We start from the raw sequence: 22,743 nt of genomic DNA on the forward strand, positions 1-22,743 counted from the left end.
GTTTTGTAGTAGAAACAGCAATACATTATCTATGAAAACATCAACAATCTAGCTAACTTTCCTGAGATTCCTATAGTCCGGTGACAAACAAACGGACAGACACGCCCGGTGCTTAAGTCATAGGGTTTCGTTTTTATCCGTTATTTACGGGACCCCCAAATACTATTTTTGTACCCATTTTTACCCACATTAAAACATTTTTAAGTGAAGTTTACAAAAATATGAATATTTATCAAATTAATAAATAAGTGTAATAAACTTTTATATTCTCTTGACGTTTATAATAGAAAAAAGTATTTTATTAAATTAACAGGTCTTTTAATAAGGCTGTTTAAAATCAGCTCTAGAGCAAAATTATAAAAAAAAATCTTCATAATATGAAACGGTGATATCCGAACAACAATGATATTTTTTTTTAACATTCCCGCAGTAAGAAATTTAATTCTTACGTCACGTGACAAACAAGCGCTCGTCACATGCACAAAGATTAACAAACTCTGTTGGATTTACTTCAGATAGAACAGGGCGCCTATTCTGTTATTTACAATGGCCGATGAATTGATGGAAATTTGATTAAATTGTCACTCACTCAATCATCACTGATTGCGTTGACACAATGCTTGAAAGAATAGGGATAGTTTATAATTGCCATTCATTAATCGGAAATTGTTAATAGCAGAATGTTTGCCCTGTATTTTTGCACACATGCTAAACAATGGTGCCTTGCGTTGTTGTTGCGACTAGCCACCGTGGCCAAAAACGGTCATTGCGTTCTTATAAAAAACTAGCTGTTGCCCGCGACTTCGTCCCCGTGGGTAGGAGATGTAAGTTATGATTTATACCTGCCCTGATTTTTTCACATTTTCCATTATATCTTCGCTCCTATTAGTCGCAGCGTGATGGTTTATAGCCTAAAGCCTTCCTCGATGAATGGTCTATTCAACACAAAAAGAATTTTTCAATTTGGACCTGTAGTTCCTGAGATTCGCGCGTTCAAACAAACAAACTCTTCAGCTTTATATATTAGTATAGAGTATAGATAATTAGCATCTTTTTCAAATACACTACTTTAAGAGGAAATGCATACTGAAAATTATCTATTTATACAGCATCAATAAAGATGAGATTGTTTATTTTAGAAAATAAAATCTTCGTATTTTTTATCATTCATCTACACTTTCGTTAGCCCATCGGTTTCCAAACCTCACCGCGGGCCGCTCAACCACATAACATCTGACCCCATTCCTGAATCACACCATTTTTAACCTTGATGACTTGCTTTAACTATTAAAGATATACCAAGCAATTTGTTTTTTCGACGATCATCAACTTGTACAGTGCTTAACAAAAGTGTTACCGCAACAATGAGCAAATAAATAAAAAGTTTTTAAGGAAAAGTATGAAATATTTTGTATTCGAATTAAAATGTTATCTTTGCATTACTTAATGTTTTTTTTACATTATTTTCTATTTGATTATGAATATTTTTTCTGAGAAGTGCATTGGTTGAATAAGTTTTTCTGAGACACCAAAAGGAAAAGTAAATATCCAGAGGCGTTTGATGCAAAATACACAATTTTTAAATTGCTTACTTTGTAAAAAATATAACGTGAAATTGCTGACACTGATTCGATAGCCATTAAGTGTAATAAAAAAGTTATAGCAAGCATTTTTGCACGAACATGCCTAACAATAACTTTCACAGTTATACATTATTTTATTTACTTTCTATTTATTTAAATATTAACAAGAAAATAGTGAACATTTTTACGCGACACTTTTGGAAAACTATTTTTTTGTTTCCCGATGTTAAATCGATTGTCGGTAAGCACTTTTGTGATCGCCTGTACATCCCCACTTTCGCTGCAGTGGGGACATAACGCTGAATTACTTTGCCATAGCCAACAGCTTTTCCATTCATACCCAGCGAGGCTGTCAAATACAATACCTGTGCCTGTCCTCAATTAAAAAAAGTAATTTAAAAACCCGCGAATTTGACGGGCTATGCTATAGACAACGTTCGAAGTTTAATTTTGACAGTTTCTGTTTTTAATTTCGAATTTTTGTGTTTTGGTTCATTTACTTTTTTAATTATATTTTTAATTTTGTTTTTTTTTTTGGTAGTTTTGGCTATAGCACAGCCCAGTAAGGATTCATCTTATAACCTAAAAAGTTACTCTTTGCATAATACAACGGACAGTTGTGCCGACGGCAATTTTTATGTAATACAATGTAAGAAAGAGTATTATATAACAATCTTTTTGGCCTCATATTTTGGTAGTTGCAATAGTCGTTCATTTGCCATGGATAAAACTGGCCGCGCTCACCTAAAGATAGTGTCCCAATTACTGTAATTAAAAAAAAAGTGTAGTTCTGTGTTCAAATAGTGAAGTGTAAGGACTTGAAGTGAACAAGTAAGTTATTTTTTTTACTTTTTAAATTTCGTCATTGATACCTTGTTTATACATCCAGTGGCGTTTGTGAAAGTTTTTTGTATGTCCGCGAAACTATGTTATCTGTGTTTTTTATGTATGTAATGTATGGTTGATCCAACTTTAAGTTGCCCAATTTACGCGGTGTTAGATAATTCATTGCGATGTTTAGCCTACTTTTTTAAATATCACTCTTGATTCTGCTTGTCGTATTAGATGTCGGACGTCATTTTGTAATAATTAAAATTAGTATGTTAATGTAATTTTTATTCATATTATGTGTTGTTTTACGTAACGTTTCGGAGTTTCACCTACTGACCTACTTATTATGTATTATGATTATTCGCTGTATAAAGGGCTTTAGTTGCTATAGCAACGACATGAAAACCTATTTATCAACAAATATTATAAACGCGAAAGTTTGTGCGTATGGATGTTTGTTCCTCTTTCACGCTAAAACCGCTGAACGGATTTAGACGAAACTTGGTACACAGATAGTTTGTAACCGAGATTAACACATAGGATAGATACATTTTTATCCCGAGTATATATTCCCGTGGTATCATTTTCGATTTTAGTAGTGGACAGTTAGTAAATCTTCGATTTAAAGACTTCAGGCCGGCGGGCAACAGCCAGTAAATTATAAAAAAAGGTCGAAAAAAACCAACAAAACTCTTTTGAATAAAAAACTAGGTTATTGAACTTGGAACGAGAATTTTGACAGTTTAAAGTATTACAACATTGAAGTTTGTTAATTTCTTCATAATGTTGCCCATATGTTAACGGTTTACACATAGGGTGTTTGGCAGAGAGCCAACATTCTCTTACGACTTGAAATCTTGAATTGAAATCGCGCGTTGATGTCTTTGGTCTTTAGAACAAGTTCTATATATTTTTAGCTTTGTTTCATACATTTAATTGTTACTTCTGGTAGGTTAGTCAAACCTGGTGGAACTGAAATTTGAACCTCAATTATTAGGACTAAGATTAGGTAGACAATTCAGTCTATATTAGCCCATTTTGGACAAATTATTCACGTGAATTTTTTATAATATACCTATTTCTATTTCTGTACTATATTCCATTGTATAGGCATGCAAAGTATGGGTCTAATACTAAAAAATAATAAATCAAGAACTCATTTATTCGATCTTTACGGGAAAATCTATTTTTCTGAGAGTGATATAGGTCATGACGCCAAAGTTGTTAATATTGTTTCAACAACAAAAACATACAACCGACTTCAAATACAAAACGACTGAGACAAACTTGATGAAATCTTATTGAAATAAATGAGATCTCTTTTACGTTAAATGAAATAATAATCATCAAAATCGGTTTATCTATTCCAAAGTTCTGAGGTATCAAACATGAAAACAAAACACAAATGAATTGACAACCTCTGTTTGAAGACAATTGATAATGACAATCAATTTATAAATGTAAGTTCTTTTAATAGATTGTATACATTTATTACATTATTTATACATAATATTCAATTTAGACACGTAATGCCTAAGTTCTTTATTATTTAAATGTCACCATTTATTTATGTTGTCATCATAAAATCTATATCTATCTATACTCTATACTAATATATAAAGCTGAAGAGTTTGTTTGTTTGTTTGAACGCGCTAATCACAGGATCTACTGATCCAAATCGAAAAATTCTTTTTGTGTTGAATAGACCATTCATCGAGGAAGGTTATAGGGTATACTATCACGCTGCGACTAATAGGAGCGAAGATACAATGGAAAATGTGGAAAAAACAGGGCAGGTATAAATCATAACTTATATCTTCTAACCACGAGGACGAATTCGCGGGCAACAGCTAGTTGCAAATATATGTGTTGTGTTGTGGTGATTCAATCCCCTGTAGGACAAGCATTTGTGTGATCCAGGATTGCTTGTTCTGAGTCTGGGTGTCTTGTGTTTGTGAAACCCCCCGTACAAGTTAGAGCGGAATACGCTTTTTTTTTAAAGAAAGAATCTATAGAAATTTTCCTTTGGCATAATAAATACGTCCAAATGCTAGACATAGGCCTGTTATTCCTACATCTTTGACAGTCGTTACAGGTAGTCAGAAGCTTGAAAAGTCTGACAACCAGTCTAACCAAGGGTTATCGTGTTGCCCAGGAAACTGGGTTGAGGAGGTCCGATAGGCAGTCGCTCCTTGTAAAACACTGGTACTTAGATGAAACCGGTTAAACCGACCCCAACATAGTTGGGAAAAGGCTAGGCCAATGATGATGATGATGCTAGACACAGGCCTATTCTCATATAGACACACTGTGGGTTAGCGATTTCGGATTCCAATATTTTTTATGTTTTCCTTCACCGTTTTGTCAGTGGTGTCTTAGAATAATTAAAAGAACATATAACTTTCAAAAAGGTACGTTCGTACTTTGTTTTTGTTGGGATCGAACCTACACCTCATGCATACAAATCCATGCTTAGAACCGCAAAGCCACCACGACATTGTCCATTGCCATATTTTATAGATAGATGCAGATTAAGCATTGATCACCATGCTAGCTCACTGATTGCGATTTCAGATACATATTTGGATCCCACTTTTCCTCGCAATATTTTTCTTCAGACCACTGTCAATAATCTCTGTAAGTCTTAGAATGACAGACACATATTGTTAATAACAATTACCGTGTTTTTTATTATAGTAGTATCCAGTGCATGTCGTTATAATTAGTTAATAAGACAAATAAAAAGTTTTTAAACATAATTAAGTGAAAAATATATGATCTTAAGTAACTTCTATGGCTTTTAAGCATTTGAATAGAGTGACTTTTAAAAACGCGAGTTTTTAGATTTTTTAATCTATTATTTCCTTCCCGTTTTTCATTGCAATAGCATAATTAAAATCCTTAAAGTTTTCTTGATTGTCAGTTTAGAGTTTGCGTCAAAGCTTTGTTGAACTTCGCGAGCAAAGCCAAATGTCATGACATAGCAAAGATATTGGCAGTCATGTGTCCATATAAAATAATATTTTGAAATATAAAAGGGAAAGGAACATTTTCATATCAAGGATAAGCTTGCAATATTTTGTGAAATATTTCCATTTACAACTTCGCATTTTTTTGGACTAATTTTTAATTCCAAAATTTTAATCTCCATGTATAAAAACCATACTGAAATGTTTAGTGCTCTGTGCTCCCTGAGATCTGCCAAAAATATATCTTAAGTCTAGTCTAGGCAATCAAAAAATACTAAGTAACCCAGGAAAATTATTAATAACTTATTGTTAAAAGCATTTTGTCTTTGCCCTAACACCATGAAATTTAGTAAGCCATTTTTTCTGCAGTAGAAATAAAGCTAAATTCTACTGGAGAAAAAAATGAAAAAGCCAGTTTAAAATAGTCGATTTTAAACTGGCTTGATGGTATAGTAGTTAGTTGCCGGAGGTTAGGTTATCGGAGGTCGTGGGTTCGATTCCCACCTAGGATAAATGTTTGTGTGATGAACACGATCATTTGTTCAGTGTCTGGGTGTAATTACCTATATTAGGTATTTAGAAATATATAAGTAAAATTATAATCAGTTTTCTAGTACTCATAATACAAGCTTTGCTTAGTTTGAGACTGAAAGATTTTAAACATCATTATAATGTACGGAACCTTCATTGTTTAAGTTCGACTTACATTCGTTTTCATATTGTTTACTTATCATAAATCTTTACGGTTCTGACTCTAATTAGCAATAATAGCATATGTAGTAACATAACTTATGTAATATAACATAGCGTCACACTTGTGATTAACAAGGGTATAGGAAAATGACTACAATGAGGTTTTCATACACTCTTCCTTTATTAAAAAACCATTTTATATATTAGACAGAACCATTTTCTTTTTAAACGACCCTCACTAATCATTTTTTTTAAAAGACTCTTAAACTAATTAATTTAATACTTGAGTCGCGGTGGGTTTCTCAAACATTCAAGTCACATGCACAAAGACACTCAGACTCAGGACAAGCAATCGTGGTTCACACAAATGTTTGTCCTACGCGGGATAGAATTCACGACACGTCGCGTATAGTGCGTGTGAAGTAGTGACCTATTAGGCTATATGTGCTATTAAAAAATGATTGAAATGCCGTTTTAATAAACTGAATCGTTAATGGCATTAGTTCGACTTGTTGTTTAATGCCTCAAGACGTTGAAACTAGATCTTTCTAAAGACAACTGCCGCATTAATATGAGGAAACGAATTTTTGTATCGCCAGGGGTTTTACAAACATTCAAATCACATGCCCAAAGACACCAAGACGGCGTAGTATATTCTATATTCTGTGCCCAGACTCAGGACTATTTGGTTTGAAGAGCATTCAAGCGGTACACATCAGTCTCAAAAAACACGAACTTTTTAGACAAAATAAAATGATAGAAATCCGCCCATTATTTTCCAAACCTAGGAAAACGTTGCTTAACCTTTACGTCTCACATTTTCCGCTAAATAGCATATAGGTGTGATATATAACTGTCAAAACCTCAGTTTAACCTACTGGGTTTATAAGTACAACGATTATTTCAAGCGATTTTCGACCGTATGTCGTGGGTTTAAGGTTTAGCTGTTTGACATATGATTACGACACTAAAACCTTGAGAGATGGACAGAGAAAGTTCATTGATTGCTTAACTGATGGGTATTCGTTAAATAATATATGACAGTTGTGATTAAGCATTGAATCTTTATTGATTTTATTAAGGTTAAGAGTTGGTTTGTCTGGTTGTGAGCGGTAATCTCAGGAATTGATGCTTCTTAATTATCCTAAACTCAGACGATCAAGTAAGAATGTAATTTTTTATTTGAATGTCTGAGTCTTAAGGAATACTGTGGATAAAATCTATCTATACTAATATATAACGCTGAAGAGTTTGTTTGTTTGTTCAGGAACGACTGGTCCAAATTGGAAAATTCTTTTTGTGTTGAATAGACCATTCATCGAGGAAGGCTTTAGGCTATAGACCATCACGCTGCGACTAATAGGAGCTAAGATACAATGGAAAATGTGAAAAAAACCGGGAAGGTACACCTAAATCATAACTTATATCTTCTACCCACGGGGACGAAGTCGCGGGCAACAGCTAGTATTTTAATATGACTGTACGGAAGGCGTGTTTGTGTAAATTCGAGAGTAAATTACACGACAACTGATGAGTAGGTACATAAATACTGGTCTTTATTAGATGATTACATGTTTTTATATATTCCCCCACACATCTCCCACATATTACAAAAATAAAATAAAACTTACATTTTATTTTATTACTAAAATACATATGACCTTTGACCCTCACATGACTACAAAGAACGTAGGTAAATAATGCAAATAGCTACTTAATCTTCTAAATTGTAGCCAAGTTAGTTAGGTTCCAAATTAATGTATTATATCTTTATTTTTAGTATTTATTTCGAAGGCGTACTAGAAAAACATCATCTGCGAAAATGTCATCTGTGTAACTATTTCAGTTCATGAGATACGACCTACAGAAATACAGTGACGGATGGACAGGCAGACGGACAGAAAAGCGTCAGATATTAATGATTGTTTATAACTGGTTCCGTTTTTAACCTTTTCGTTGAAGAACCCTAATGCCCTTTGAGTACGGAATCCTAAAAATCTAAATTTCATTTTGACACCAAACAAATATATTTCAATTTCGATTATTACAATCGGTTAGTTAATCTTAAGTTTATGTACTTACCGTTCAAGTAACACAGAACAAAGACCTGCATTCTTTCACGTAGATTCCGATTCGCAACCGCGACACGAACAATTTTGACACGAAAGTAAAGTAATGACAAAACAATACGTCTTGTAAAATGCTGTTACATTTTTGAGCATGGATAACCGAGTGGTATAGCTCATCACTCCAAATTCACTGCGCGATCGTTGTTGCCGGATCGATCCCCGCGTAGGACAAGCGTTTTGAACTTTTGTGATCAAAGAATTGGTTGGCTCGTGTGTAACAAATCATTGCTCTGAGTTCTGTGTCTTGTGCATCATCACCATCATCTCAGCCTATAGCTGCCCACTGCTGGACATAGGCATCTCCATACGTTCTTCAGCGCGACCGGTTTATTGCCACCTGCATCCAACGAGACCCAGCGGCTTTCAGCATGTCGGCTGTCCTTAGTCTTGTCTTTGTAACTACTCAATTATATTATATTGATATTGTAAATTGTAAACGGAAAAAGAGCGTGCTGCTAGGGAGTTTGTTGCTCTGTTTCTTCTCTCACAGCAAGAGCACTTACGAAGCGGTGAAGGGTGGGAGAAACTGGGTGCTGTCCTATGTAATCTGACCTTCAAAAGGTTCTATTTAGTAGCCTAATTTGAATAAATTACTTTTGATTTTGATTTGAAAGTTTGTGCTAAAAAAAAACAAGGTTGAAGTTATCTTTGAATCTCTGACTGGCCGATTTTCAGGTGGCTGTCCCCACAACCTTCTGTTAATTCTGAATCCCGCCTGCATCAGCTTTCAAACCTCATATTATGAGTATTATTAGTAACTAGCTGTTGCCCGCGACTTCGTCTGCGTGGTTAGAAGATATAAGTTATGACTTTTTCTTCGCTCCTATTGGTCGCAGCGTGATGATATACATAAAGCCTAAAACCTCCCTCGATTAATGGTATATTCAACACAAAAATATTTTTTCAATTTGAACCAGTAGTTTCTGAGATTAGCGCTTTCAAACAAACAATTAGTACATACATAGTACATACATAGTAATTAGTATATATATAGTACAATTAGTATATAGATGCCAACGATATCTTCGCTACGTTTCATCGATTTTTAATTTCTCGCGCGGAGATTTTAATATTACGATAACTCATTACCTATTTACGTTTTTGGCGTAGTGTAAAAGGCAATTTGTTCTATATTACATGCATAATATATCTAACTTATTTATTTGGATAAGGATTAATACTGTATTGTTAAAAAGAGGTTCGTAAGTAACCAATAATTTTACTGTATTAAGAAAACACATAAAAATGGTTATTGTGGGTTATCCTTGGAAGATAGACATATACCACCGCGGACTTTTTTGTAGATCTATTAAAGAGGTACAAACTTGCCATACATTGTTTTGTTGTAACTCGAAAGGTTTTGGCAGCGTTCTCGATGAAAGCTCTCGAATGGCTTAATTTTTTCCGACATGTTTAACTAATATCGCTGTAATATCGTCAGTTTACACAAAACCTAAACTTATTATACACTAAAACCTTCCTCAAGAATTGCTCTATCAATCGTTGAAAACCGCATAAAAATCCGTTCAGTACTTTTCTAGTTTGTCGCGAACAGACAGACAGACAGACAGACAGACAGACGCGGCGGGGGACTTTGTTTTATAATATGTAAGGATATTTTAGTTATCGATCATGTCGCTATCAAAATATTTATGTTCTTATAACAGGTACAAAGGCTGATAGTGTAGTATTTTATTCTGTACAATGTCCAAGAAAACTACCTAGATATACATTGATAATTAATGTTTTTATTTTTTTGTAATTAACAGCTTTTGTTATAAATCGTTAAAATATTTATTTCAATTCTACACAGCATCACAAAACATCAAAGTACAGTATACATATAAAAATATATATATTTACTTTCCTTTAAGAAAGTCATTTTCTTACATAGACATAACATATTATTTCCTCCAAGTTTTCTTAACAAAAAAATAACTGTAAATTCGTTAAAAAACGAACAAAAAATCAATATACAAAACAATAAACGAAATATTCGATTGTACCCGCCCGGAATCGAACTACCGACCCATTTCACTAACCTTGTATGGTAGAAACGCAACCTGCATAACTGATGAGCTGTAAGTGTGTTCTTGTGCAAACCGTTCGGCGGGAAATACTATAGATATATTAAAACGAGGAGCTCGTGGCTAAGGTATAACTGCATAAGTTGATCGATCACAGGTTAAGCTAAACTTGACTCGGTTTTTCGATGGTAACCATCTTTGTCATAACGAGTTCCTCCGTGTTTCGGATAGCACGTTAAATTGTATGACCCGGTTATTCATACATCTTTGCAGACGTTACAGGTAGTCAGAAGCCGGAAAGTCTGACAACCAGTTTAACTAAGGGGTATCGTGTTGCCCAGGTAACTGGGTTGAGGAGATCAGATAGGCAGTCGCTCCTTGTAAAACACTGGTCTTAGCTGTATCCGGTTAGACTGGAAGCCGACCCCAACATAGTTGGGAAAAGGCTGGGCCGATGAAGAGCCTTGTTATTACAAAGTGGTAAAGTTTGATAGTTTGAGTCGTTGCAGGAGCTAATCTCGGGATTTACTAAACCAATTTTGAAAAATTCTTTTACCAATAGCAAGTCACGTGGTTTACAAATCTCATAGACTGATTAACGTGATAAATACCTGCCAAATAAGTGCTGGAACAGCTAGAAAAAACTACGAAAACAAAGAACCTAATTAAAAATTTACCTAACCTTTTAAAATAATGAGTTATTAACAAACAAAGGCTGACTTTACAAATACCTCTCTCTTTTAAGTGCCGAAATAACGCAAATTTTCTGGTTCAAGTTCAAAGTATGCGTTGTGTAACGCGGGTTTCACCGGTGGTTCAATTATGTAACAGTTGCTATTGGGTACAGTTAACTAAACCTATACAGTAAGCGGTGACATTGACAGCTGTTTTATTACGACGCAGTAAGGTGGATTTTTGTTTGGCATTTTTTAAGGCGAAAAATATATAGCAATGGATTTATGTGTTTTAAATAAATTATAAAAATACAGCCTATTTTTTCCGTATTTATTTATTACGATTTGACTAGAGACATAATATATTTATCATACGAATAATATAAACGCAAAGGTTGTTCGTATGGATGTTTGTTCCTCTCTCACGCAAAAACCACTGATCGGATTTAGACGAAACTTGGTTCACAGATAGTTTATAACGGGAATTAACACATAGGATAGAGATTTTTATCGCAATTTTATGATCCCGTGGTATCATTTTCCATTTTTAGCGGGCAGAGCCGTTTGCAATGACTAGTATAATTTACTAGCGTTACCCGCGACTTCGTCCCCGTGGGTAGAAGATATAAGTTATGATTTATACCTGCCCTGTTTATTTCACATTTTCCATTGTATCTTCGGTCCTATTAGTCGCAGCGTGATGGTTTATAGCCTTCCTCGATGAATGGTTTATTCAACACAAAAATATTTTTTCAATTTGGACCAGTAGTTCCTGAGATTAGCGCGTTCAAACAAACAAACAAACTCTTCAGCTTTATATATTAGTATAGATATAGATTTAAAGATTATTAAAATAATCTCTTTTGTTTTATGCGGAAATCGTGACAAACATGAAAATAACTCTGTTTAATTTGCACATGTAGAAATTACAAAGTAGGTCGCTGACTTGGCAAAAAAGGCGGTAGTTATCTTAAAGTTATTATTATTATAAGTAAACAATACATGTTGACAACACAAGCTATATTTTTAAAGCAATTATTAACTATTAAATAATCGGTCATGAGCGAATTGTTATTTATACGGGCAGACCCCCGCGTCTGCTCATGATTAAGGACTCCGGTTGGGTCCGAAACTAGTCGGGCTACCCCGATAAATACGCGTGATTAAACCGTTACATCATTTAATAATGAATCAGTCTCACGATAGTTATTATAAAAATATGAGCGAATTGGTCTAGCGACAATAGGATTCCATCAAATAGGCTTGGGCATAACCTTAAATTTTATCGGTTACGTTACTTACGTTTTGACTTAATTACTTATATAGCTAAATAATTTAATTATTTACGTGACAAGTCTATTTTTATGCAGTTTATACTTGTCAATTTCTTTTGTTCAGATAAAGGCAAAAAGGCGTGATACCTAAATCTGCATAATTTTTAATTATGTCGGATGGACTGAGTAGATTTTTATTTGTTACACTGTGTAATTATTTATGTGTAAATATACAAAAACTAATATTATAGTCGCAAAAGTTTGTATTTATAGAGATATAATATACAGATTCAAGAATTTATTGATGTTTGTCCCTCTTTCACGCAAAAACCACTGAACGGATTGAGACGAAACTTGGTACACAGATAGTTTTTAACGGGAATTAACACATAGGATACCTTTTTATCCCGATTTCATGTTCCCGTGGGATCATTTTCGCCATAACAAACATGATGGATGTTCAAAAACTCATCAATCCCTATTATTTTATATTTTTAATAGTTTTATATACTGTGGAGTGTATATAAACTATTAAGTATTATATCTAAGACGATCTTTATAAGACACATATAACATTCTTCGATTTAGTGATGGCACATACTTAGACTGACTTCCGGGCATCGTTCCTGCTGTTACCGGCGCTTGCGCAACTCAACGTAAAGCAAGGTTTATTATGTAAAACATATAAATACTAGCTTCTCGCCCGCGGATTCGCCCGCGTCGAGGTCGGTTATATCGCGTTTCCAAGAGAACTCTTCTAAAATTCCGGTGTAAAAACTATTCTATGTTTTTTCTGAAGGTCAACTCTATCTCTGTACCAAATGTCATTAAAATAAGTTCAGTAGTTTAGACGTGAAAGCGTAACAGGCAGACAGACAGAGTTACTTTCACATTTATAATATTAGTAAGGATACTTTATACACATTCTATGGGGTAGGCAGAAGATGTGGCTATCTGTAATTGTACCAATCTTTGTTAAAACGTCTTTTTTTCTAACAGAAAAGTTTTGATTCAATTTTTTATTCAATTTTTGATTCAATTTTTGATTCAATTTTAACCGACTTTAAAAAGAAGGTACACACTTCACAATCCATTTCCGGGTTTCGGACTGATTTTATTAATATTTTTTTCACTTATCGGTCTTATAAAAAGTTCATCAAGTTTGGCGCAGGAGTTTTTTAAGTCGGTTATATGTTTTTGTTGTTGAAAATGTTCTTCGATTTCAATTTATGATATATAGTTTAATTATTTTTATTAGTTTAAATACATGTTATATTTATTTTGAATTTCATCTTACTCGTAAAGGATTAATAAGTTCAATTCTCACAGACTTACACAAATACCGGGAATCGATCCTGCAACTCATCGCGCGCAGTGGATTTAGTATAGTGACCTATGGCACTCGGCTTTGCAGCAATTCTGCGCTGTATTTACCTAACATTTATACCACGTTTTGAAACATAGTATTCTCAGTAATAAAGCTGTCAACATATAATTTGTTAATAATTAATGTATGACGTATACAGGCCGTTACAGTCTACAGACATTTGTAAACATACGTCTTGAAGTTTTTAGCGTTCCGTAGTCGTTGAAAGTGATTGAAATTAATAAAAAACTAGATTAGTAGATTTTGGTACTTCCGTAATACATAAATAAATAATAAATAAAAAATGACGTTTTTTTGAAATGAATATTATTAAAGATATTTATTCGTAGCAGAAACAAAGTAATATATTTAGCCTGGAGTGACTTTTTACTCATTTAATAGGATTGAATCTAATCTATACTCTATATACTTATACTAATATATAAAGCTGAAGAGTTTGTTTGTTTGTTTGTTTGAACGCGCTAATCTCAGGAAATACTGGTCCAAATTGAAAAATTCTTTTTGTGTTGAATAGACCATTCATCGAGGAAGGCTTTAGGCTATAAACCATCACGCTGCGACTAATAGGAGCTAAGATACAATGGAAAATGTGAAAAAAACCGGTAAGGTATACCTAAATTATAACTTATATCTTCTACCCACGGGGACGAAGTCGCGGGCAACAGCTGGTCTCAAATAAAATTACCGATTAAATAAAAAACAATTAAAAATCTTAATAGTACTAAGCACGCTACGACAAATTCGGGCGAAACCGCGGTGCTTATACAGTTGGCGTAAGAGCATAATATTGTACTCTTTAATAAGGAACCATTTATTTAAGAATCCTAATCGCACTTGACAAGAAATACTAATTTATGAATGAAACATACACATGGCAGTCTTTCCAGTTTTTATTTCTGTTGCGTGTCTGTCTATGCTTCAATTGTTTTTTACTATGCGGTGTAGTATGATAGTATAATTCATATTTCTAAAGAAACTTGCATCAACTGAACCCATTGCGAGGTTAAGCAACATTTGGCAAGGTTGATGATATGGTGCGACGCACCGGCCAAACGCGAGAGAGGTAGCATGGCGGTTCAGGTTAAGTTAGTAAGAATCTGACACAACCCGTTTTCTCCCCCGAGGAGGTGGTTGTCTATGAAGATTCCTCTGCTAACCAAAAAAAAAGGACCGTGCTTTAATGATGAGGTACTATGTATTTCCCTGAATCGATTAAACGCGGGAGACATTATAAATGCGGACAACATCACATACATGGTTCTGAACAAAATGTAAGTTGCTAAAGCACTTGTGTTATGGAATTCAGATACAACGAAGGTACCACAAACACCCAGACCCGAGACGATGTAGAAATGCGAATTTTTACATTGACCCGACCGAGGATCGAACCAGGGACCTCAGAGCTAGCGACACCTTGAAACCGGTGCGTTCGCCACTCGACCACGGAGGACGTCCTGACATTGAATGACTGTTCAGGTTTAGTCAGTAAGAGTCTGACACTACCCGTTCACCACGAGAAGATTAGCGCCTATGACGACCCCCCACGAAAAAGATAGCCAATAAGACACAAGAATTTCAATCTCTATTGCTGTCAATACCAATTGGCGACGACTTACATTCGATCCACGTAATATATGTTCTATATGGTCACCATACGCACCTAGTGACCTCACGAGTGTGTTATATAACGTTATGTAACAAGATCAAACATTCGTCAGACTAGCCGCGACCCGTTTCGTTGCATTACAAACACGAGGTGTGGGCCAAAATTCATTTGAGATTTCTTCATTTTTTTCTTGTGTTTTAGAATGTGACATTTTAATGAGGTTGATGTTTTCAATGAGTTGAGAGTTTTGATTAGTAGGGTTTGATTCCGATAAAAAAGAAATTGTGTGATGAGAATTTTTTAATGGTTATGCTAATTTGTGACTTTTTCTGAAAACAGCTACCGCACAGAGGCATTGTAATTTTGCGTCACATACACAAAGACACCCAGACTCAGGAGAGGACAATTATTCGTGGACCACACAAAAGCTTGTCCTACGGATCGGAACCGCGACACGTAGCTCATAGCGACCTCAACCACTGGGCTATCCAAATTCCCTCGACGGAACGCGGATTCGAATCCCGCGTAGGACAAGCATTTGAGTAATCCACGAATTCTTGTCGTATATATTTGTGAAAACTCCCGCGACCTAAGCATTAAATTTCTCAGTGCGATCCTCGTTTTTATAAAGAAAAGTCTAAACTTTTGCACGAGCACAAATCGTATTCACCTACGTTGCCTTATACGTATTAAATTTAGACGAATTTAAAATCTAGTGCAAAAATCTTTCCTAAAAGTAAATAAACAATCTACTGATTTTCCATGACATTACAAAGTCAAGTATCTCTTGCTTTCTTCTCACGCGAGAATTACTGAAGGACCAAAACGGTATCAAAATTAGGCTAGCCGTTACAAGATAAACGCATATTAACATATATCAATATTGTATGCATATTTGCATATTTTTAACAGTTATTCTGCCACTTGCTATTGCAAATGTTTCTCTAACTGTTAGTATACTTGCGATTTGTCTATTTGTTATAGGTAAGTAGGTCAGTATTGCAATGAACTTGGTTTTTATCTTTAAATAAAGGGTAAACTGGGCTGTCTGTCTGTCAGAACGTCATCAGGCTTTATCTCATGAACAGTTATGACTAAACAGTTGAAATTTACAGATGATGTATCTCTGTTGCTCCTAAAACTAAAAATACAAAAAAAATTCAGAGTGAGGTTAAGCAACGTTTATTGCGGTCATAAATATGCTGGTTAGTTACAAGTGAATTTAAGTGTTTTGTCAATTTAATTTGTCACCTAACACCCGATTTGTTTTCCTTTTACCTATTTGTTCAGAACGGACACTTTGGGTTTCGCGACACCGATTCGCAGGTGACTGTTTTTTTATTTGAAAGTATAAATTAATTAATATCAGTTTTATTGTTATATGTAATTCAATAGCTGTTGCCCGCGACTTCGTCCGCGTGGTTAGAAGATGATCGTATAAGTTATGATTTATATCTACCCATTTTTTTCCATATTTTCCATTGTATTTTCCATTGTACCGTCGCAGCGTGATGGTTTATAGCCTAAAACCTTCCTCGATGAATGATCTATTGAACACAAAAATATTTTTTCAATTTGAACCAGTAGTTCCTGAGATTAGCGCGTTCAAACAAACAAACTCTTCAGCTTTGTATATTAGTATATAGATAGAGTATAGATATAGATTTTATGAAATGATGACATAGATATATTAGTCTTCTCCACGAGTCCATCCGTGTATGTCAGGTTTTAACGGCAAATAATTAAATTATTTGTGGGGTTCGGAAGAGTTAAATAAAAGTGATATAGAAAAAGATATATCGCTTTATTTATTGCGGAAAGTAACAGCAGTTTAGCATTATAATATAGGTCGTATACTTACATTATAGATAAGCATAAAATTTAACTCTCCTAAACAGCCCGCCTCATTTGAGAAAACTAATAAGTTTATCATATTAATAATCCCTTTTCTTTGTTACAGAAAAAATGAAATACTGATACAAAACGTCACAATCCTTCTGACGCAGTCGGGTAAAAAAACAAGATGGCGACTCAAGAAATCAACGTGACCAACAACCTCCTAAACGGCTGTGCCAAAAGTGATACAGTTAACTATTGTGATAGGTGCATTGAGAGTGTCGACGAGAATATGAATAATGAAGTTAGAAATATGACAGAAATACAACGGTTTTATGATGGGAAGAATGTTTTAATTACTGGTGCCACAGGTAAATTAAATTGTTATTTATTATAATTAATAGATTTAAATAATCTAAAAAAACAAGTTTTTAAATGTCACCATTAAAATTTTATCAAAATCGGTCCAGCCTTTTTATTGTTGTTAATTGCATTGCCATCGGGTTTGAAGCTACCCTGAAAATATCAGCCTTCTAGCTTATCGGGAAGTGCCTCAAAATCGAGTTGCAAAAATCGAACCGGAACGACAAAACAGACAAGAAAAGTTAGTGTAAAATAAAAACCTGGGAAAGTACTTTCTACCTCAACCCTTAGGTGACATGACGACAATCTTCAGCTTTGATTTAGGTCAAGGTCACATGACTTTCGAAACAAAATGTCATTAAATAAATAAATAATAATTAAATGCGGACAACATCACATACATTGATCTGAACCCAAAGTAAGTTGCGAAAGCACTTGTGTTATGGAATTCAGATACAACGAAGTTACCACAAACACCCAGACCCAAGACAATGTAGAAATTTGAATATTTACATTGACCCGACCGGGGATCGAACCCGGGACCTCAGAGCTAGCGACACCTTGAAACCGGTATGTACGCCACTCGACCACGGAGGTCGTCATTTCTATTCATTTGAGTGTTTTCCATGAATCAGTGTTTAATAAACTTTTAAAAATGTGACTACGATATTGTTGACTAAAAACTATAACTCTCCGTGGTTTTTGTTTTAGGATAGCCAATTAAATAGTTAAAACCAGCGCTCAGGATAACTGTTGAATTTTTGTGATTAATTTATTAAGTGAGAGAGTAGTTATGGGAAGGGTACGCAGTTAATTAAATGGATTTAAAACTTATCGTAATATCCTTTAATCTGCTTCGTAAGATACAATTAACAACAATAATAATAAAAACATACATGACAAAGTTTATGATGCGATCGTATTTCCTGCTAGCCCTCAAAAAATGCCAAAACTTATCATCATGTGAAGGTCCCTCATGAAGTATTAAATCTTAACGTTTATTAACATTTAATTATATACTTGCATTACCATAAAGGTTAAGTTCGTTTCCCGAGGTTGTAAAGATGATTTTGGAGTTTCGTACGTCTAAAGAAACAAAAACAAATTACATATCTCTTAGAAAAGTAACGTTGACGAATCACTCGTCATCATCATCATCATCAGCCCATATTCGTCCACTGGACATAGGCCTCCCCAATTGCACGCCATCGAGATATATCTTCGGCTGCTCGCATCCAGCTCCTGCCAGCCATCTTGCCACGAATGTCTCAAATGTATTGAACTGACTGTTGGTCTAGTGGCGAGTGACCCTGACTGCTATACCGGAGGTCGTGGGTTCGATTCCCACCCGGGACAAATGTTTATGTGATGAGCACGATCATTTGTTCTAGTGTCGAGGTGTAATTTATCTATATATATAATGTATGTACTTAAATATATTTATCAATCTTCTAGTACTCATAATACAAGCTATGCTTAGTTTGAGACTAGATGGCGTTGTGTGAAAGTTGTGGAATATTATATTATATTAACAATTAATTAACAAGTCAAATCCTCACTCAAATGACTTTTGCATTTTTCGAAACTGCCATCTAGAACTAAGAAGAATACTATTTTAATTGATTTTATCTTCCCCAGGTTTCCTCGGCAAGATATTGGTGGAGAAACTATTGAGAAGTTGCCCAGGCGTGGAGAATCTGTACCTTCTGGTGCGGCAGAAGAGAGGAAAGGATATCTACTCGAGGATCGAAGAAATCTTTGATGATCCTGTAAGTAGTATCCCTTACCGAGCATTTTCAAGAATATGTAAACAGATGTTGTGTGTCTATAACTATTCTATTGAAGCGTTTTCCAAATATTTAATAATATATTTAATACAATATGGTGGACTCACAGCTGTACAATCTAGCTATAATAAACCTAGTTTACAGAAGGCCAATTATAAGTCCTCACTTTTAGAAAATATGAAAAAAGATGATCTTTTAAGAAACAGTTGTTACTAAATGATCATATTTTTGTAACCTAACCAAATTAATTTTTCTCTAAACTGTTTATTTAACAATTTAGGATACTTCTTCCACCTAACTTTGAATTCTTCTGGTATCTTTAGAGTCCTCTAATTTGTCAAAGAGTGACCGACTATTTTTTTTAAGTACTGCTGTCGTAAGAGGTTTGCATCCAAAATTTTCCAAAAGGTCTCCGTCATTTAATTATACAATGTGTATTCCGCAAACTGACTGTCATCATTAATTAAAAACTCATAAAAAAACATAAAAGAATAAAGTTTGAACCTGCAACCTTGCATACGCAAACCCGGTCATTCAACCACTAGGCCACCAGACAGCTATAATTAACACGTCTTTAGGTCATGGTGCATCCTCAGACACGACCGAGCATCGAACCTGTGACCTTAGCTGTCAGTAATAAATAACAATACTGGAATACCTTTAAAAAATGAAGTACTTAAAAATGTGAAATGAAATTTTATAATTATACGTCGATTTAACGGATGTTTAAGGGTTCGATCACTTAAGGCTGCTCTTTCGTAAAAAGCTTGAAAAAAGCGTGCAGATGAAACAGCTATTCGTCGGCACTTACAGAGATTTTATATCTGCAAAAAATAGTTAGTAATCTACGTGATATGATACGTAATTTGGTTTAGCCATGATTTTTCTATTGGCATCACATAACAAGTAAAAAAATCCCCAAATCCCATAAAAAAGATAAAACCATTTTACTGCTTTATTTTTAATAAAATAACATTAGAAAAAAAATCGAATACTTTGCAATACATAGGAAAATTATTTCGTTTGGTTACTTTTAAAAAAAATGTCTGATTTCTATAATAACTATTTAAAAATGCGTCCCGTATAAATACTGCATCTATATCAAACCCGCACTCGTCCAAATGCACAAGGTCATTAGCGAGAATACAAGCCTTAAAATAGTTTAGAGGCGGTTCTTAAAACTTAGTTTTTCAGCAGTTTTCAAAAAAGAGGATTTCTGTTCGTCAGTTTTTTTTGTTACGTTCATTTAAAGTGCAGTAGTTGTCATTCGGTCCCATAAATTTTCGTCCAGTATGGATCAGTAGTTTTAATCGAAGTTGGTTCTATCATGTATTTTTTGCTAATCAATTATATGGGTTCGCTTATTTATCTTATTATTAAATTATACTGTCTACATTTTACGGAGTGGAAGTTTCTTTTTTAGCGCTGTTTTTTTTGTGTATCTAAGTTATCTAGTTAAATTTCTAAACCGTTTTTTATAAAATTTGATGAGGAGATAGCTAGGGAAAAAAAGAAATTAAATATTCTGTATTTAGCTACGATAACCAGCATCCACACAGACAAAGCCTCGGGGAAAAGCTAGATTATTATAACCACAACCTCGTTCAAAGGTCGGCAGATTCCGAGGTTAAATATGTTAACCTTTTTTGGGCACTAGCTATGTAGTTAAATTATAATGTTAACTGTATTTTATGGGACGGAAGTTCTTTCAGGTTTAAGGCTATGCAAGTTAACGTTAATTTTGGGCTTTACCTTGGTTTAGTCAAGATTATATAGGGTGTAAAATATAGTAGACTAGCTGTTGCCCGCGACTTCGTCCCCGTGGGTAGAAGATATAAGTTATGATTTATACCTGTACTATTTTTTTCACTTTTTCCTTTGTATCTTCTCTGCTATTAGTCGCAGCGTGATGGTTTATACCCTCAAGCCTTCCTCGGTGAATGGTCTATTTAACACGAAAATAATTTTTCAATTTGGACAAGTAGTTCCTGAGATTAGCGCGTTCAAACAAACAAACTCTTCAGCTTTATATATTAGTATAGATAGTATAGATTTAACTGGCGTGAAAATTTAAATATGATAGGTCATTTTTTACTTCTGTGAGAAAAAGCTAGTATGTAAAGTTCCCCGTCTAGGACAAGCGTTTGTGTATGTGTTTTGAATGATTGTGAAACACACGCGACCCAAGGACTCACCCACAAGGATTAAATTCCTTAATGCGATATTCGTTTTTAATAATACAAAAGACACGTAAAAGTGATGGTACCTATATCCTACTTCCGAAATAAAATAAATGCGGACAACATCACATACATTGTTCTGAACCCAAAGTAAGTTGCTAAAGCACTTGTGTTAGGAATTCAGATACAACGAAGGTACCACAAACACCCAGACCCGAGACGATGTAGAAATGTGAATTTTTACTTTAACCCGAGCGGGGATCGAGCCCGGGACCTCAGAGCTAGCGACACCTTGAAACCGGTGCGTACGCCACTCGACCACGGAGGTCGTCAATAAATGATTTCCTTGTAACATTCTTCAAAACTGATTCATTTCTTGAGCAAAGTAACTTAGCTTAGTCATTTTAGGAAAGGCGATAATTTAATACTAAACAAATCAAAAACGGATAGGTACTAATACAAATACTAGGTCACGGCAATTGAGTCTTTGACATTGCTAAAATAATATGTCCAAATACTATTATACTAGCTGTTGCCCGCGACTTCGTCCCCGTGGGTAGAAGATATAAGTTATAATTTAGGTATACCTGCCCGGTTTTTTTCACATTTTCCATTGTATCTTCGCTCCTATTAGTCGCAGCGTGGTGGTTTATAGCCTAAATAAAGGCTTCCTCGATGAATGGTCTATTCAACACAAAAAAAAAATTCAATTTGGACCAGTAGTTCCTGAGATTAGCGCGTTGAAACAAACAAACAAACTCTTCAGCTTTATATATTAGTATAGATGTGTGAAAGGATTGTATGTATATATACCATATTAGTGAAGGATTGTCAAATTGGGTTTTACTTGATTGGAATAGACTAGCTAATATCGTAGATTTCACTTAAATTTTACCGTTAACAGTGCAGTTTGAGGTCAAAATAATACAATAACGCTAATATTGTGAATGTGCAGGTTCGATAGCAACGCAGGCAAAGTGATAAAGTGACTTTTTCAAAGTTGTGTGTAATATTCTAAGATTTTAAAATATTGGAATCTGAAATCGCCCACCCCGTAGTAGGCAAGCTAGCGTAGTGATCAATGCTTACAACCTGAGACGGGAAGAGGTATGTCTCCAGCAGTGTGTATACACCGTGATTTTTTAGTCGTCTTACAAAAGCAGCCCAGTTCATGTATCCATTGACTAGAACTCGTTCATGATAAAAAAAATAGGTATTTATGAGATTTGAATAAATTTAAAATGCAATTTTTATTCAATATGATGATGAAAGTCGTAGTTTTTTAGAAACACAGCTCTGTTGCGAGCGCGGTCCGAGCCTTGTAACAATGGTGGGCGCGAGCGGCGGCGTTTTTATCATTTTTAAGAGTATTTTCAGATTTCTCTTGGCTAATTTTTCTTCGTA

At 34.6% G+C, this 22,743-nt stretch overlaps 1 protein-coding gene across 3 annotated transcripts in view; it reads left to right on the top strand.

Moving 5' to 3' along the window:
* Nucleotides 1–1,559: 1,559 nt before the first annotated feature.
* LOC113498879 (fatty acyl-CoA reductase wat-like) overlaps nucleotides 1,560–22,743 on the top strand; it is a 29,786-nt gene continuing 8,602 nt past the window's right edge. The window contains exons 1-4 of one of the 3 annotated variants that reach the window (XM_026879041.1): nucleotides 1,560–1,973; nucleotides 2,125–2,414; nucleotides 17,134–17,380; nucleotides 19,011–19,141. In XM_026879041.1, coding sequence (XP_026734842.1) covers nucleotides 17,197–17,380; nucleotides 19,011–19,141 — 315 coding nt within the window. In that variant the 5' untranslated portion in view covers nucleotides 1,560–1,973; nucleotides 2,125–2,414; nucleotides 17,134–17,196. The remainder of the gene's footprint in view (nucleotides 1,974–2,124; nucleotides 2,415–17,133; nucleotides 17,381–19,010; nucleotides 19,142–22,743) is intronic. The other 2 variants (XM_026879042.1, XM_026879043.1) reach the window with 2 other exon arrangements.

The sequence above is a fragment of the Trichoplusia ni genome, chromosome 11, assembly GCF_003590095.1.
Source record: "Trichoplusia ni isolate ovarian cell line Hi5 chromosome 11, tn1, whole genome shotgun sequence".
Lineage (NCBI taxonomy): Eukaryota > Metazoa > Arthropoda > Insecta > Lepidoptera > Noctuidae > Trichoplusia > Trichoplusia ni.